Source organism: Procambarus clarkii, chromosome 10 (assembly GCF_040958095.1).
Source record: "Procambarus clarkii isolate CNS0578487 chromosome 10, FALCON_Pclarkii_2.0, whole genome shotgun sequence".
Lineage (NCBI taxonomy): Eukaryota > Metazoa > Arthropoda > Malacostraca > Decapoda > Cambaridae > Procambarus > Procambarus clarkii.
The window spans coordinates 9,504,292-9,522,391 of NC_091159.1; the positions used below are offsets into that span (position 1 = coordinate 9,504,292).

Below are 18,100 nucleotides of genomic sequence, written 5' to 3' on the forward strand. Positions count from 1 at the left end.
AAGATGGAGAAGCACATTAACAATTGGGAGAGTACCGGGCTTGTAAGGCAATTTACATACTAGAACTCATTAAAGATATCCGAGTGATGCAGCAAACCGATCTCGTGTTTTAGTTCCAAGGGGTCCCCTACCTCTGTATTAGTGAATAACAACTTAAGGGTAATGACCAAACATAATTGTATAAACAAAGTTTGGGAGAAGAGAGGACAGAAAGGAAATGAAATATACAAGGGAAATGGTTACGAAAATTAGAAGATAATTGTGGACAATATACAAGAGGCATAAACAGGGTAAAGTCCAACAAGTGCAAAACTTGCAAACTTGCCGATGGACTTCACACATTTAAACACCAGTTCATCCACAACACTACAGTGTACAGTAAGTCGAGGCAATTCTAAATTATGCAATACCAACATGAAATCCCAACTTTTTCCCAACTAGCCAGATTGGTAGAATAGCTACAAGATGGGTGCTGTAGACAGCTATGAAGACATTAAATGAATTCAGTCTTAATGATGCTAAGAGAAAGCGCCAAATAAAGATGCTATAAACATGATACTAAAAGCAACATAAAAAGGTAGAGATAGTTTTTTACAGATATAGGAAAATAGAGGCATTGGTGTGCATGATTTAGGTTCTTTGCTGTCATAAACAAGTGTAATGAGCTGGAAGCCATCATAATTCACCTCTTCATGAGCAAGTAGGATAACATGGTGCTGTACAGGATTACAATGAGAGGTAGACGCACGTCAGGTACTCCAAGTACAAGTCGGGACAAGTCACCAAGATATCCCTCACCATAAGTATTTATGAAAGAAATACCCATTTTCAACAGAAAGCTTACTTTTATAACAAACAGTTTAAAGTGAATATCTTTAAAGTCTTGTGCTTGGGCACATTTTTGAATCAAGATTAAAAAAATACATGACAGAACCCTAATGTATCCTTACCAAGAAAAGAAACTTGTTATACATTACCTTTTGTTGAGAAAGTTCAACTTTCATGCCATTTTTAAGTTTTTCTTTCTCTTGTTCCAATTTTGCCTTATGGATTGCTTTCATTCGCTGCTTATCTATCTGTCCCTGTGCCTTTGCCATGTCCAGTTCTTCACGCTAAAAAGGTAAAAAAAGTTAATTTTATACAAATATAACCATTATTCACACTTTTCCATAAATTATCAACATCCTGAGTAGAGCTAAGTAAACTAATTTCTTCATAATAAAGTACATTAAGTTTTTATAAAAATAAGGCACCAACCACAAAGATAATTTAACACCATCTGTGTTGCAGAATATCCAAAGGTTGTAAATATTACTCCAAATGACAAGACGAGAGCAAAAACATGCAAGACGAGCGACATCACCAGCATCATCCGAATTGCCAAGTATTCTATTAAGGTACAAGAGACCCCACAAAGAATTACGTCGAGTCGTCAATGAACTGGGAATTTTCCCGATTTTATTCAGCTGTACGCAGTACTAGAGTTTCCTAATGATCACTTTAACTACCACCACACTTAATGCTTTAGCATTCCAGTAATTCTAAAATGTGTCATCCATTTTGAAATTTCAAAAAATTACTTTAGATATATTTATATAGCAGTGTAAGCATAGCTTAACAGGACCAGTCAAAGATCACCTTGGCCAACTACTATTTATTCTAGAGGATAGTTGCTTGGTCCCAGTTTTTGTCTTGCTCTGCAATTTATCTGCCATAAAAGAATGAAAGTTTCTTTTAAGTGAGATCATGTGCACACATTTCCATTTCAGATTTAGAAAAATGAGGCATGTTGAAACATAAGGAATGTCAAAATGTTCATAAACATTCATATATCAGCATATTTTACTGTATAATCTTGCAAAACAAAATGTATATTGGCATTTCTAATATATCAAATTATTAATTTGCCAAGTGGGACCTAGAGATGCCCAAAACATTTATGATTGGGTACACACCAACATGTCAGAACATTAACCCCTGCACTAACAACCCTTCTTCAGAATAGACAGTATGTTTTAATGCTAAATGTAATAAGTACATTCCTGACTGTCTGCATAGTACAAACAATTGTGCTGTTACATTTAACTCCCCATATATTCAAATTTTCTGTTAAAATACACAACTTTTAGGTTGAAGTTTTCATGTTCAATTCTATATACACAAGTTTTAGAGAATTTCAGTTTTATTTAATAGAGATTTTATACAAAATTTAAAAATATCAAGTTACTTTATAATTTATTGAAAGACTTTATGAAACTAATAAAACTAAACTTGTAACATCTATATAGCTATAGGTTAAGTACTAATTGTAAGAAGCAATAAATGCTATTTACATGCTTGTCCCCCTACACACTCGAGGTTAGGTCAGGTCGTGGTGTTCTATACAGCTTTTCAGGTAAACTGATATTCACAATATTTTGGTGCGATGCTGACGATTTAGTGTATTTATATACTATGCCGATAGTCAGGATTGTACTTATTACACTTGGTATTAAAACTTATTGTCTATTCGGAGGATGGGCCGAATTAAAGCATTTCGGGAGGCATTCCACACGAACATGAATAAAATTTTAAAAATTTGTCTTTTCATTAAACTTTTCCATACAATTATATGAATTTATCAAATTACACACTACAGTGGTACCTCAGTTTCCGAATTTAATCCGTTCCCAGAGACGGTTTGCAAGTCGAAAATTCATAAACTGAAATGAATTTCCCCGTAAATAATGGAAATTGAATTAATTCATTCCAGAATAAAATAAAACTTCTAAGTACTGTAAATTTTATACCTAATTCACCCAAATCTTCAGTATTAAAATATGTACAAGTTATTACCTGCCTTTACTGATGACTTGTTGGCATATGGAAGATGGTGAGGAGGGGGGGGGGGGGGGGGAGGAAGAGAGGTGTGTGTGTTTTTAAGGGGAGTCCCCTTCCATTATAACACAAGGAAGTGAAGACTTCTGGGGTACACACACCTACGTTTTGCAGGCATACCCCTAGAACCTGCTTGTGGCTCACCGATTTTCTCACGATAAAACAATCCATAAAGGATTTTTTTTCCCCTTCATTGTAACACTTCTGTAGTGAGGCATCACATCGTCATTAACACTTTCGCCCGGGCATGACGCAGCATTGCGTCATCCATTTACTGTCGGTAATACCGGGGATGATGCAGCATTGCGTCATCCACTTTAAATCGCCAAAAATCAGGTTTTTATCCGATTTTTGGGGGACTGGTTTTAAAATGCGCACGGATGTCTTCCCATTTTCTTTGTCGAGCCTAGTGGCCCTCACGCGGCTTGGCACACTCCGTGGGCCCATTGTTTTCGCTCCACTGTTGTGACCAATGTCGCCTCCCCGCGCATCTCAAACGTGTGAACATTTCGGCTATTTTCCGTGGCTATATTTCTTACTGCGGCTTTAGAAACTATCTACGCTTACTCCACGATGGATAGTGATCATGAACAAGGCCCTTCCAGGAAGAAAATTGCAAAAGAAAGGCATGAAAAGGGCGGGAATTGGGAGTGTAGCTGGAAGGCGTCTGAGCGCTCATTTGCGGCTAGCGCGTGGCCCGTCTTCAACTCGTCGGCGGTTGGAGCGTGACCAGGTTTTTTATTTTATATGCTAATGTTCCTCTAGAGAATTCTATTGCAAACCCATTGAGACCAAAATGAAAGACCTAGGACGAAAATTGAGGTGACCAGAGTGAAAATAGTGAAAACATTTTATCGCATTTGCGCGCTCCTGGGTAACTCGTTCGCACTTTCTCTGTTTGCTGCGGGTAATTAGCCGGGCTTTTGGAGTTTATATGCATTTAGTGCTGTAGAGAATTCTATTGCGAACACAATGATACAAAATTTAATCTCATAGGACGAGAATTTAGGTGACAAAGTTGGAGAGTATACACTTTTCAGAATTTACGCACGCTCCCGTGACACCCTGGGTCCCATATCGCAGAGTTGAGGGGTGGCGCGCGGGGTACGCCAAAGTGTTAAAAAGATTAATGCAACGACAGCTTGCTCTGGGCAAGTCATTTCAACAAATGCTTGCACTTCCTAATTGTTGAAGGGATTCTACTGCCTCCTCCTCGCCCTGAAGACATTTCCTCAGCTGCCTCTTGTGAGAATGACAAGGAACAGCAGGATATGTTTTCTTGGCTTTAACCTTACCACTGGCTTTCTTGAGACCCATGGAAAGATATAACAAATTTTATATTCAAATAGCCAAAAATAAAAAAATAAAGCATTCTTTACAAAGAATTCAGGCACGATTGTCACTAGGCGGGAGGCACTGGTAAATTGAGACGCGATCTCCATACCACCACGTGCTAGGTCGGCCATACACGCATCAACAAACTCGTTTCGAGGAAAAGTTCATAACCAGATTCGAATTTTCCAAAGAAATTAGGCTCGTAACCCGAAAAGTTCGTAAATAGGGGCATTCGTAAGCCGAGGTGTCACTATTATCAGGTTGCTAATAATAGCAACCTTGTGCCTAGAATTAGTGATGTGCGTAGTATTTAATGGCTCATTTTGTGTCTGCCAGTGGTGCATGTGCACCCTTCATACCAACAACTATACTGTCTTTGGATTTCATTACTACACCAGAATGGCTTAGCGATTCGTAATCGTGCATGGTAGTCTACGTCCACAGCTAGTAACCCTGGGACGAGTCCAATCTCCGGGATCAGTTATCTTTAGACGATTTTGGGGCTTAGCATCCCCACGGCCTGGTCCTCTACCAGGCCTCTTATTATACACCATCAGAAAGCAGCCTGTAGCACCTGTAACTCCCAGGTACCTATTTACTGCTAAATGAATAGGGGCATCAGGGTGAAAAACTGTGCCCATTTGTTTCCGCTACCACCGGGAATCAAACCCGGAACCTTAGGACTACGAATCCCGAGTGCTGTCTATTAGGCTCTCGAACCCAAACAGGTCAAACTGTTTGGTATGTTACCTTTCCCTCGTCTCTGCTTACCATTTATATAAAATCATTTATATAAATGATTTAGTTTCAGGTTTGAGCAACAATACTTGCAAATTTGCATACACAAAAATCGGGAGGGTAATAAACATGGAAGACCAACTCTCTTCAAGACTAATTAGTTTTGAAATGGTCAAAAGATTGACAGATGCAGTTTAACGCTGACAAATTAAAGGTTTTGAGGCTAGGTAATGATAGTTTCAAGATACGAGTTAGATGGTGTCGAGATTGTGAAGTCGGATTGCTAAAGTAATCTGGTTATGATTAGTAAGAATTTAAAAAAAAAATCAATGCATAAATGTTCGTAATACGGCAAATAGGACACTGGGACTTATTAATCGAAGTGTTAGTATCGAGACACCTGATGGTGTTCTTCAGCTATATCTTGCTCTGATTAGGCCCATTTAGATTGTGCATTTCAGTTTTGGTCGCCATACTATAGAATGGATATAAATTCACTTTAATGTGTCCAGCGTAGGATGACAGTTATTCCCCCAAATTAGAAACCCGTCATATGCAGAAAGTTTAACACAGCTTAAATTGCATTCACTGGAAAGGCAAAGTTAGGGGTGACATGATAGAGGTTTACAAGTGGACGAATGTACATAAGGAGACATTAATAGGGTATTAAAAGTATCAACAAGACAGAACACAAACCAATGGGTATAAACTGTACAAGTTTAGATTTAGGAAAGACCTGGGGTAAATACTGGTTCCGTAACAGGGTTGTCGATTTGTGGAACCAATTACCGTGTAACGTGCTGGAGGTAAGGGACCCTTGATTGTTTCCAATGTGGATTGAACATGTATACAAGTGGGATTAGGTGGTTATAAATAAGAGCTGCCTCGTATGGGCCAATAGGCTTTCTGCAGTTACCTTTATTTTTATGTTTTAGCAATAAATAAGTACACCAAATATTAGACAATTTTGGGGGGTTGTATACTGGGGAAGGTCAGTAGTTGGGCCTAAGTACAGGCATCTTGTCCTTGAGAATTTGAAATATGCATTACATTATCTTTTACAGTGTACCTGTCAACCTTTTTTGAGGAATTTCAGGTTCTTTTGGATAATAGTATGGCAACTTAATTATGACTTGCTTAGTAAAATTTGCCATTGGTGCATGGGGAAAAGTGAATTGCCTCTATTACAGGTACTTTATTAAGAATGAGCTTTTAATGATTTTAGTACATGGAAAAATTTAGAAGCCATTAAACAATTTAAGAAATTGTATGGTTGCACAATTTTTATTTTCTTGCATTTTCCTGCACCTGGAGTCATGGTGCTACCTTCGAAAAATAAGGTTTAGAGAAAACTTTAAATGCTGCAGAAAACAAGGGAGATGGTGAAAGGTCTACTCTCTGGTTTTGCTGGTAGATAGCCATCATGTAACAGGTTGAACTTTAGAAGTCACACTGTAAACTTTCACCCATAGTGAACTGGAAAATGGTGCGAATGCCATCTCAAGTTTGCTCAACGAGTTTTAGCACCTACTGCCCCCCCCCCCCCTACCAATTTAACCCTTTAGCCTTCTACCCTTTAACACCTCAAAAATTAGTCCGGAAAATGGTCAGGAAACTACAAGATAATGTCAAAATTCTAATTACCTATATATTTTTACTGGTTTGGGAATGAATCCACATTTATAGCATTATGTATATAGGAAAGTTACGAACATCTTTTTGGAATGCATCCTGTTCATAAGCTGGGGACTACCTCTGTGCATAATGCATTTTTGTAATGGTTTTTATGCAAGATTGTTTGGTACAGTGGCTATGGAAAATGGGGACATTTACATAATTCTTTTTCTAAAATCAAAATATGCTTAAGCTGAATTAGACTGGTCACTGATATGACTAATAGTTAACTCACTCTGGGAAAGGTTATGTTCTTAAAAAACCTTTTGGCTCAACATCTCAAATGACTAAGAATAATTTGCAAAGGAACATATAAAGCCTCCCGAGCAGTCAAAATAACAGTGTACCACAATTGTAACTTACATAACCAAGACTAAGATTAAAAACGTAAGAGTTACTTACTGCAGCATTACATTCATCTACCAATTGGTTGAAGTCTTCAAATTTTCTTTGCAAACTTTCGTTTGCAGATTCAGCATTAAGTAACATTGTTTCCAGGTTCCGAAGTTTTGTCATTGCATCACTATATAGGGCGCGCAGACTACCAATCTCCTTTTTCATTATGATATTTTCTTTTTCGGTTTCCATTAAGCGGGAACGTACTTTTAATACTGTTGATTAAGAAAATAAGGAGTTACCATTTCATAAACATATCTAGCATCATTATTACACTTTAAAAGCAAGTATATGTTGGAAAATCCCTTACTTTTGTCTTGTGCATCAGATTTTAGTCTGTCTCTGCTATTTATTCTCTTCACCAAGCAAGCCTTGAGCTTGGTCATCATCTCTTCCCTCATTTCTGGGGTGACAGTAACAGCAGGCCACTCAGGAGCCAAGGTGTAGATAGGAGTCAGATCTATCTCCAGATTCTAAAATAAACCATCTTGTTTTAAACCAATTAGTTAACAATATCTGTGGTAATTACAAAACTATTGTTAATTCAAACACTGAATTTTCAAACTTAGTTTTTAAGTTTTATGAACAAAAAGTTTGCATTTTTTACATTACCCTGACGTTTTCACCCTCTGTCTCTAGTCTCCTGCGCACTTCTTTGAACAGTTGATTGGCACGCCTTCTCCCAGGAGGTAGTCCCAAGTCATGCCTCATAGGATGCGCTACTCTCTGTATCTGAACTGCTGATGCAAGCTCGGCAAATTTCATCACCGGCTGTAAAGTTTAATACTGCTAAAACTTACACATTTCGAAAAACTGCCTGTATGAATTTAAACCTATTTCCATTTACTAAGTACTAAGTGACGCACTCTTAAGTATTATATTCAAAGCAAAATTTATTGCCAATTAGCTATATATTCGAATAAGAACAATGCCTTACTTTGCAAGTGTCAAGATAAAGGTTAGACAATTCAGTTATTGTATTTGTATATACACAAGTGCAAATGATGGGGGAAGGGGGACAGGTAAATTTGTTTTATATGCAGTATATTATGCAAATACAGAAATAGGAAAATGTCAAAATATGCACACAATCAAATATTATAATTAGCCAGATTTATAAAATACTACCTGTAATGCAGTGACAAAAGTAAAGCTTTCTTATTTACTTATAAATCAGCAGAACTTTTGGGTAAAATAACATACTAACCAAAGAAAAACAAGTAGTTTACAAAAAATGTCCATTCCTGAACAGTGTTGTTGATTATTGACTATCAATGTCCAATATGTTTCTTAGTTAAGCAGCAAAAGCAAACAAACAATACCACCAGGGTTAAAATACATACAAGGGTTTCATCGTAATCCTCAGCCTTGGGGTTCACGCACACTATCATATTCACTTTGCCTTCTCCATCAAAGTAATTCTTGAAGTAGTGTGTGAGTTTGGAGTCCCTATAGGGAACCTTTTTTGATCCTCCAGTCATCTGATTTTCCCGAAGAACTTCAATGCAAGCTCTCAGGTTCATGAGAGAGTTATTAATGTTACCTGAAAATTTAGTGTCAATTTATATTTTTATAGAAGATAGCTTTTTTAAACTAGTCGGTTCATGGCACAAAAAAATAAATGTTAGTTTCCAAAGGAGGAGCACTATTGTGAATGATAATATATCATTAACATTTCAGACTATTAATGATCTTAATTATTCAAATCATTGGAATAAAGATTTTTTCTTAATTAAACTAATAAAACATTGAAAAAATGTATAAAATATATTTGCGGCAACTCCTGCCCGACAGCTGGCTCAGGATGACCACCCCAGGGCGATTGCTCATGTACACATGAATCTTGACGTCATCGCAAGACTTCCAGGCTTCACCACGGCCAAAATCAAATACAATTCAATTTTTTCCCTATGATCATGGAATGCATCTTAACTATCTGAAGGAACAAAAATGATTTCTTTCCTTGTGCACTATGGGGTTGTCAGCTATTAACAGGTGCACAGCTCAAGGTGCACATTTGTTAAAGTACCCCTGTAAGATTTACAATTCATACATGGGGTCACATCTGCTTCCTTAGACTTCCAGTAAATACACTTTTTTCCGAAGATGGTAAGTAATTATCAAAAGGCACCAAACTATGTAGCACCATCAAATGTGTGGGATAATCAGAGGGAGTTAAATATCACCAAGGATGCCAATACGAGAACAGTAACGCATAAGGCGAACGATACCAAAAGTATCCGAGTCACCAAGAATTCTATCGAGGGACAAGCAACCGCAGGGAACGGTCAGAAAACAAGACGCTTGTCCTGAAAGTCAGGACATTCAACAAGGATATGCACGACCGTATGAGGGACAATGCAATTTGCACAATAAGCAGCAGGGCAGCGCTGCATTAAGTGACCATGACTTAAGCGAGTATTGCCAATACGCAACCTCGCCAAAGCCATTTCCCATCGCCGGTTACGGAGGTAGGAGGACGGCCACGAGGACAACTCTTAGTCTGGTCCCAGACTAGTCTTAGTCCCAGATGCCAAGTCTGGTTGGCATCTGGGTCCAAAAATGCAAGAATGAAAACTCTTTCGATTTCAATCAAACTTTTTTGACAAGTTCTATATGAAAAGTGTTTCATCTGGTCCAAGTTTCAGCATCGTAGCATAAATAGGAAGGGAGAAAAAAAATATTGAAGTTGTGAAAATTATGCAAAAATGGTCAAAATCGATTATCAATCAAAAGTGTCAACTGAAATCATAACTACGACTCTTTGCTATCACAATAGCATATATTAAACAAATATTATAATTAGTTTAATTGGAAAAAAATGTTAAGAATTTTTTTTTTTTTTTTAATTTTTTTTTTTTTTTTTTTTTTTTTTTTAATTTTTAATTTTTTTTCAGGCGATTTGCATCAAACTTACACACCTGACTGTACGTAAGCCTATCTGTAAGGATGCCAATTTTGGAGAAAATTGGTTGATGTCAACCTCAGCCACAGATTTTAGAACCTTAGACTTTATTCATTTCCGGTTTTTTTTCAATTAACACAAACGTTTACAAAACTGATTCCTTTTTTATTCAATTTACATGAAACTTACAAAGTATATGTGGAGGGCATGTCTCTACATTGGGGGGCTTTCATTTTTCTCTAAGTTCATTTATTGATTTTATAATAGCAATAAACATGCCATATTTGCAAAATAATTTTGGGGAACTTTGAAAATTTGTATTTGGAAAACTAAAGATGTTTTGGAAATTCTAAAGCCCAAAATCCTTTGTTATATGCTAATGTGTCAGAAAAGTGTCACAGAATTATATCTGAAACGTGTGTTCTGAAGTGTGGACTTGAAAATGTGTAAAAAAACGTCGAGAGAGAAAAAACTCCCTTTCTATTTACGCTGCAGTACTGAAACTTGGGACAATTTAAGCACTTTTCATATACAACTAGAAAATTAATATTGGTTGACATTGAACAACTTTCATCTATAATCCTCTGACGCCCCCTTAAGAGTATGCAGTTTGTTACCAGTAACAGAAGACCAATAAGCCTGCCAACGGGTAAGGATGGAAGAATGGATAACCGGGTAAAGTCTGAATAAGTAATACCTTTACGAGAGATGGGACAAGAGCGGACAGCTTCCCTGGCGGCAGCATCCGCACGCTCATTTAAAGACACCAATATTAACCCAGCAAACCTCAACCGACTTAAATTTACTGTGAATAAGAAACGGCCAATGCTGGATCTCTACAACCACTGGATGAACCGTATTAAATGACCCGAGAGCAATGAGGAAACTGAGCCAACAACAACTACAAAGAAGATTGACAATGAGAAAGCAGGAGACGAAGAGCAGAGAGAATAACAAAGTTCCGCTGTGAAGATGCCCGAGGTAAACGACAAGTGCAATCGGGAAAAAACAACAGTAGCCTACACCGTTCGCAGACTTAGACCCATCGGGGAAGATGGAAATGGAGTGGGAGCGAGAAGAAAAGTGCTCGAGGAAAAGGCGTTTTAGAACCGTAGGAGGGGGGGGGGTAAAAGCTTTAGTGATGTGGGTTAAGGATGTACAAAACTGTAGAGGGGGGGGGGGGGGGGGACTTTCCACGGGGGCAAAGAAGGAACAACACGAGGAGAAATTAGAAATACAAACTAAAAGAATCCTGTAAGCGAGATAACTAGACAAAGAGGGAGGTGGTGAAGCGGAACAGGAACCGCAGGAGGGGCAACAGTTAAAGTACGACAGAGGCGAGAGGAAGGATGTTGCAAAGACCGCACAAGATTGCGAAGATGGTAGCAATCACGGCAGTCCTGGAGATAGGAAGCCAATGTCAACATACAAGCTGAGGAGGAGAGTTGAACGAAAGGCACCAAAACCGAGGCGCAACCCAGTATGGTGCAAAGCATCAAGACGGCGAAGAGTAGAAGAAGCAGACGAGTAAGCAGGGCAACCATATCGAGTTTAGACACGACGAGAGAGGAAGAAAGCAAGGAGTGCGCGCCAATCCACTCCCCAAGAAGTATGGGACAATACTCGGAGGAGGATAAGGGCCTTAGAGCATTCAACACGGAGGTAAGAGAGATGGGGAGACCAAGACAAACGAGTGTCAAAAATCAGCCCCAAAAGCTTAGTGGAATCCTTGTACACAATGGGGTGACCATAAAGCGACAAAAAAAGAACAAGAATGACACGCTTCCGAGTAAAAGTCATAGCACAAGTCTTAGATGTAGAGAACCTGAAGCCATGATTGGTGGCCCAAGACAACATGGCATCAATCGCAAGTTGAAGCCGGCGTTGAAGAAAAGGCGAATCATCACCCTGACAGCAAAGGGCAAGATCGTCAACATTGAGAGCGGAGAAGACGCCAGAAGGAAGAGAGGAAAGAAGACCATTGAGGGCAACCAGAAAAAGTAGTGCTCAGAACACTAACCTGGGGGCACACCTTTGTATTGCTGAAAAGAGGGAGAGAGCGGAATCAAGCCTCACCCGAAAGGAACGACTAGAGAGGAAGCTTTGGAGAAAGAGGGAGATGACCACGAAGGCCAAAAGAATGAAGTTGGGATAGAATATGATATCGCTAAGTGGTGTCTTAAGCCTTTTCCAGGTCAAAAAGGACGGCAACAACGGAGGTCTTTGCAGTAAAAGCAGTACGAATATAGACCTCCAAGTTCACCAGGACATCTGTTGTGCTGCGGCACTTGCGGAAACCAAATTGAGAAGGGGAGTGGTGGTGATGGTGTTCCAAGAACCACATCAGACGAACGTTAACCATACATTCAAAGAGTTTGCAGACAACTTGTGAGGGCAATAGGGCAAAAGTCCTTAGGGGATGTTCCCAGACCCTGGTTTGCGAACAGGGAGGACAACGGCATCGAGCCAGTCCTCGGACTGACGACGACTCCCAGATCCGATTATACAGACTCAATAAATACCGAGACGTGCACGGAGGGAGATGGCGAAGCATCTCAATGAATGCCATCGGAGTCACCCGCCATAGAACCGCAGAGGGCCAGGGCAGACCGAAGTTCAGAGAGAAGGGATTGTTATAAGGAAGTCGAAGATGAGTGCAGAAATCTAAAGGCCGAGATTCAAGGTTCAGGTTTATGAAGAAGGAAAGAATGGGGAAGATGAAAACCAGAGCTAACAGAAGAAAAGTGGGAACCCAGTTCGGTAGTGACCTGCAACTGGTCCGCCACAAGAGTACCACGAGGTGAAGGACCGGCGAGACATTAACGAACTTACCCGCTATCTTGTGGATACGCTTCCAGATCTGCGGCAGAGGAGTTTCAGATGTAATGGAGGAGACAAGATGCCCAACAATCACGTTTAGCTGTACAGATGGCCCTACGGGCCACCGCACTCGCCTTCTGAAACAAAAGAATCGGCCGTCTGTCGGCGGCGGTCTCTTCCAGGCTGCACGCTTACAGCGGACAGCCCAAACAGTCTGTATTCCACCAGGGAATGCATTTCCGTAGTCCCCCAAGAGGAAGAGCGAGGAATAGAGCAGAGGGCAGCGTTGAAGACAGTGTCATGAAAGAGGAGGAGAGAGCGAGGGAGAGGCAGAAGGGTGAGGTCAGAGAGCAGCACTGAAGGTAAATAGGTTCCAGTCTGCCTTGGCAAACTGCCACCTAGGGAAGGAGAGGGGAGGGTGAAAAGAGAAAGGTAACAAGGATGGGAAAATATCACTGCCATAGCAGTGACAACAAGAACCTGCCTCGTGAAATCTAAGTAGAGAGACGACGAGCAAAGAGAAAGATCAAGACAGGAAAGGGTGCAAGTCCGAGAGTTCAAAGCTCACCAAAATTCAGGAGAGACAGGGAAGGAGAGGATGAACGGCTCAAAAAGGCGACCCCCAGGTGTTTGTCTGAACATCACCCCAAAGGGAATGATAATTTAAATCACCTAGCAGGAGCACAGGCTCCGGCAAGCAGTCCAGTAGGTGTTTAAGATCGGGAAGAGAACAGAAGAGTTAGGAGCCTCAACAACAGCTGGGGAAGGTGGGGCGGAGGAAGAGAAAAGAATAGCCACGAAAGCTACCAGGACGAGCACCAAGCATCGAATCCTGGAGACAGACACAAAGGGGCGAAAACCGTGAAATCAGAAGTTGGAGTTCAAGGAAATTGGCATAATAACCACGAACGTTCCACTGAAGAATAGACATCAAGAAAAGAAAGGACAGCAACAGAACAACGAAGAAACAAAGGTGAAAAGGGAACACAGCACATTTAAGAAGCGCATGGTCAGGGTCAGCGAAGTCAGGGGGCATGGGTAAACTAAGTAAAGGAGGGAAGGGAGCTGGAGGACTGACCAGGGGTAGACGAGTAGGGCCCAGAGGAGGAAGAGGGGGGGGGGGGGATAACCTAGGGTCAAGGACAGGAGGGGCAGAAACCAGGTAGTGCACCTCAGCAAAGGCAGAAACCGAGAGGGAAGTGGGGCCAAAGAGACCTCCATAGCAGGAACGGGGCGTAACCACTGAAACGGGAGGGGACAGAGTGAGAGTCAGAGGTAGGGGGAGAGGAAGAAAGCGAAGCCTTTTTACCCGCCGGGGAGGAAGGAAGGAGCCAGGCTTACACTTCTGACTCGGAGAGACAGGCATCCCAGCAACAATGTACTGGGCAACATATTCTAGTGTCTCAACATGAGAAGCAGAACGAGAGCATACACGACGGCCATTGGGAGAGCGATGGACATCAGCCAGTACTGACAGGCGGTGTGGAGAGCCAATAGACGGAGAAGGATGGGAAGGAGGATCAGAGGAAGACGAGGAAGACGACACAGAAGACATGACAGAACGGGCAGAAAGAAGGGAAACCCCAGTCAGAGGACCAGGAGGGGGACCCTTCAGGACAGAACTTAAAAGAACAGAGGGGGCGGTGGGCGTGTCAGGGTCTAAGGCCTGGAAACAGTTTTGAGTCCGAGGAAGGTGGGAAGGACAAGGAGAGGAGAGGAAGAGCACAACACGCGAGCATAAGAGACGTTAGCATAAGGTGGGAGACGGCAAACTTGGCGCCTCGCCTCAGGAAAAGAGAAGCGCTCCCGGTGCTTCAAGTTTAGGACAGCTGCCTCAAGCTTGTAATGTATACATGCACGTGAAAAGGTAGGGTGGGCCTCACCGCAATTGAGGCAGCGAACCTGGGGAGAAGTGCACTCCAACTTAGAATGACTCGTTCTCACACCCAGGACAGAGAGAGAGAGAGTACTGGAGTAGCTGAGGACTCCATGCCCAAACCTCCAGCACATATTACAGAGCCGAGGAGAGGGAATGTACTCCTGGACAGAGCACCTGGCACCAGCAAGAATGACAGGGCGAAAGGGTCCTACCATCAAAGGTAATCTTCACAACACGAAGGGGTTGATGGCGACGACCACAAGGGGGACGAGTAAACTTGTCAACCTGGAGGACAGAATGGTCCTGGGCTTCAAGGATATGCCGAATATCATCGTGGCAGTCCTGTAGATTCCGAACACCGGTGGCAACATGGTGCGGGAGGAGAATAGTGCCAACATTGGCATTCAACCAAGCGTTCTTGGAGACCCGAACAGGGGGTCTTGATAAAGCAGGATAAGGAAGCCAAGTGGGAGGCTGCATCCTGAGGAGCAGCAGCAACGACACGTGTACCGAGACGGGTGGGATTGAAGGTAACAGAGGCATCTACGGAATCAACAAGATGCCTATGGAGGGAGAAATCGTCAGGAGGCGTAGAATCAAGAGGGAGGAGATCAAAGCATTTGGTCCACGAAGCGGGACCAAACAAGGCCGGATACGCATCAGTATGGGAAGGAATCGAGCGAGAGCTGCCGTGGAGCCAACGACGTTGAGAACCCCGAGAGGGGTTAAAAGGCGCAGTGGTCACAACAAGCGAGCCGTGCCAGGGGACGAGGTGGTCACCACTGGGGGCTTGTGGCTCGACCCAACCACAGAGGAGGGAGGGGAGTAGTCAGGAGGATCAAAGGAGGAGCTAGGTCGGGGCCCAATGCAGCGGGGCTACAGAGCCTGGTCTTCCAACACAGTCCGACTCGGGGGCTTGGTCACCCACTCCATGAGCCGGAGGGGGTACAAGAGGAACATTTACAGACAGATGAGAAGTAAAACTTTCATTCACAAATGTGCCCCCACACCCACTATGGAGCCACAATTAGAGGCAGGACACCCAACAAGAAGCTATCGCCGATCATGCTGGGGCCCCCTAGAGGTGCGTCTTGAGTATACGCCCCACAAACGCCACCTTAAGAACCGTTAGTCCGTAGAGATCGGGTTCAGTGACGAAAGGAGGATTGACAATAAAAGGTTCCCCCTCGCTCTTGACGTTGGGTACTACAGTTCTATGGGTGCAAGAGTATGCCTTCTCAAACACCCGGGCGTCAAAACAAAAGGCCAAAAGAATGAACAAAACAGGCACAAGGTCAGCGGGAAATGACAATCAAAAAGGAGAAGAGGGGGAAGAAAAACTAAAGGAAAAGGTGTCCGGCAAAATTTGTGAGGACCGCAGGAGCATAAGGCCACAAAAGGACAGAGGACTGGCCCATGGAGCATCACACTCCGGCAGCCGCCCACCAAGCCCCCCCCCCCTCCCTCACAGCATCAACGAGCCGGACAGGGAGGGGGTGGAAAAAAAAAAATTGTGGGCACCCCTCCTGGATGTGTGAGGGCCTCAAGATTCAGTGACAGCATGGTTAGCACATGCTACAGCAGCCCACAGTACCACCATGCAGCATTTGCCCATAGCATCAATAATGATTACATAAATAACCGATAACTTTGCAATGATGATATCCTGCCTGTGGTAAAAGACTACATACAAAGTGCACAGCCCAGTGAAAAATATGTTCGTTTTGATATTCACAGCAAGAGGCACACACATTCACGATTCGTGCATCTACTCATAAAATGGGAACTTTTTCATTTTGATATTTTTCTATTTTATATGATTTAGTTACTTGTATTCTGATAATAGCTCTTTTTGCTAGAGTTAGCAATATGCATAATATATTATAGTCATTTTGCAGTCAGGTGGTATTGCCCCACACTCGGCTGAAGCAATGTAGTGCTTTGATTTCATTACCACACCCAGAGTTCTTGTGGTTCATAATGGTGCATGAAAATGTATAGTTAAATACATATTGTACATAGTGCAATAACAGCAAAACCAGTTAATTTTATTGTTCAAAGCATATAATGCTGTGTGCATCTTAGCAACACTAATATATTTGAGCATTCTAATGTTCTACACATTTTATTGTATAACTAGCTCTATGCACACTGCTGAATATTACCGCCAAAAATAAACATTGGAATGAATCTTAACCTTCACAACTCCCGCTCCATGCCTGGCACGGGGCACTTGTTCCACGATGGCCCTTGAATCATGACACTGCAAGATTTAAGGGTTCACCACACAAAGTTACATACAATTTTCATCAAGAAATACATTTTAACCATTAGAAAAAAAATGGGGGGGGGGGGGGGGTCGTGTGCACGGAGGTGGTGTCGGCTATAAAAGGGGTGCAGTGTTAAAAGAGCACCGTTTTAAGCAGACCTGGTAGCTACCACAATTCAATTTGAAGAGCAGAGGTGTTTCGAAGTAGTGTAGAAATACTGTACCATGTACAATAGCTGGGAAGTATGGCCCTAGAGCGCTCTCTCTCATCTGCTAGGCAAGCCACTGTAGGATGACTTTGCCTACTTTTAATATCAATAACTAAAGTGATCACCAAATCACACACCAGAAGATGAAGAGACGAAACTAGTCAAAATGTAGTCGGCTCTTCATCTTCTGGCATGTGATTTGGTCATATCTTCAGCCACATTGTGACATCGTCTGCAGTAACTAAAGTCTCTTCCACAGTATTACATCTCCATAAACTTGCAAGTTTCCTATCTATAGGCATTATGCCCTAAATGCCATTTACCTGCTTCTTTAATCCTGTCACCAACTGCCTTTGTACGGACGTTACGCTCCGAGCCAGCCAAGTCCACCAATGAAAGCTGGGAGACTATGATGGAACTCTTATCTGTAACAACATCTTCCCCTTGTGCATCAAGTGGTGCCTAGAAAATGTAGATTGAAACAATTTATTCTGATAAAAACAAATGATAAATGTTCTTTAATAGAATGAAAAATTACATTGACCAGGATAAGATTTCTATCATATACATGGTAAGGTACAATAGAATATATTGTCTAATCTGTATCAACATGCACAATGGTGAAAGAAAATGATATATCCAAAAATATGAGTTAAGAATGGCATCAAATCCACATCCCTGGACTCCACAGGTACACGAGCAATATTATATGGCTTCAGTGTCTTCTCTGTATAACTTAGTTTCGATTAAGGGAGTGAAGTTTACACCTACAAAAGTGAACTAGTTAATATTAAAACTTACTAATGACCAGGAATGACTATGCTGATATTCTAGGACAAAAGCATTAGGACAAACCAAGCATACCTGAACAACCCTGATGGTGAATATGGAGTGCGACCGAGACGACTCGCAGTTCAAAGTGGTGTATGCAATCTTGCGCCTCTTCTCACCTTTGTACAGAATCTGAGACGGAGGAAAAGCTTACCATCTATTAAAAT

At 41.7% G+C, this 18,100-nt stretch overlaps 1 protein-coding gene across 2 annotated transcripts in view; it reads right to left on the reverse strand.

The window, feature by feature from the left end:
* The window catches only part of LOC123747188 (kinesin-like protein KIF23), a 60,183-nt gene that overhangs the window by 19,329 nt on the left and 22,754 nt on the right, over window positions 1-18,100 (reverse strand). For both annotated transcript variants that reach the window (XM_045729228.2, XM_045729234.2), the window contains exons 7-13: window positions 17,967-18,065; window positions 17,426-17,564; window positions 8,364-8,563; window positions 7,633-7,791; window positions 7,331-7,493; window positions 7,027-7,235; window positions 978-1,112 (exon numbers count right to left, since the gene is read on the reverse strand). In XM_045729228.2, the coding sequence (XP_045585184.2) occupies window positions 978-1,112; window positions 7,027-7,235; window positions 7,331-7,493; window positions 7,633-7,791; window positions 8,364-8,563; window positions 17,426-17,564; window positions 17,967-18,065 (1,104 nt within the window). The remainder of the gene's footprint in view (window positions 1-977; window positions 1,113-7,026; window positions 7,236-7,330; window positions 7,494-7,632; window positions 7,792-8,363; window positions 8,564-17,425; window positions 17,565-17,966; window positions 18,066-18,100) is intronic.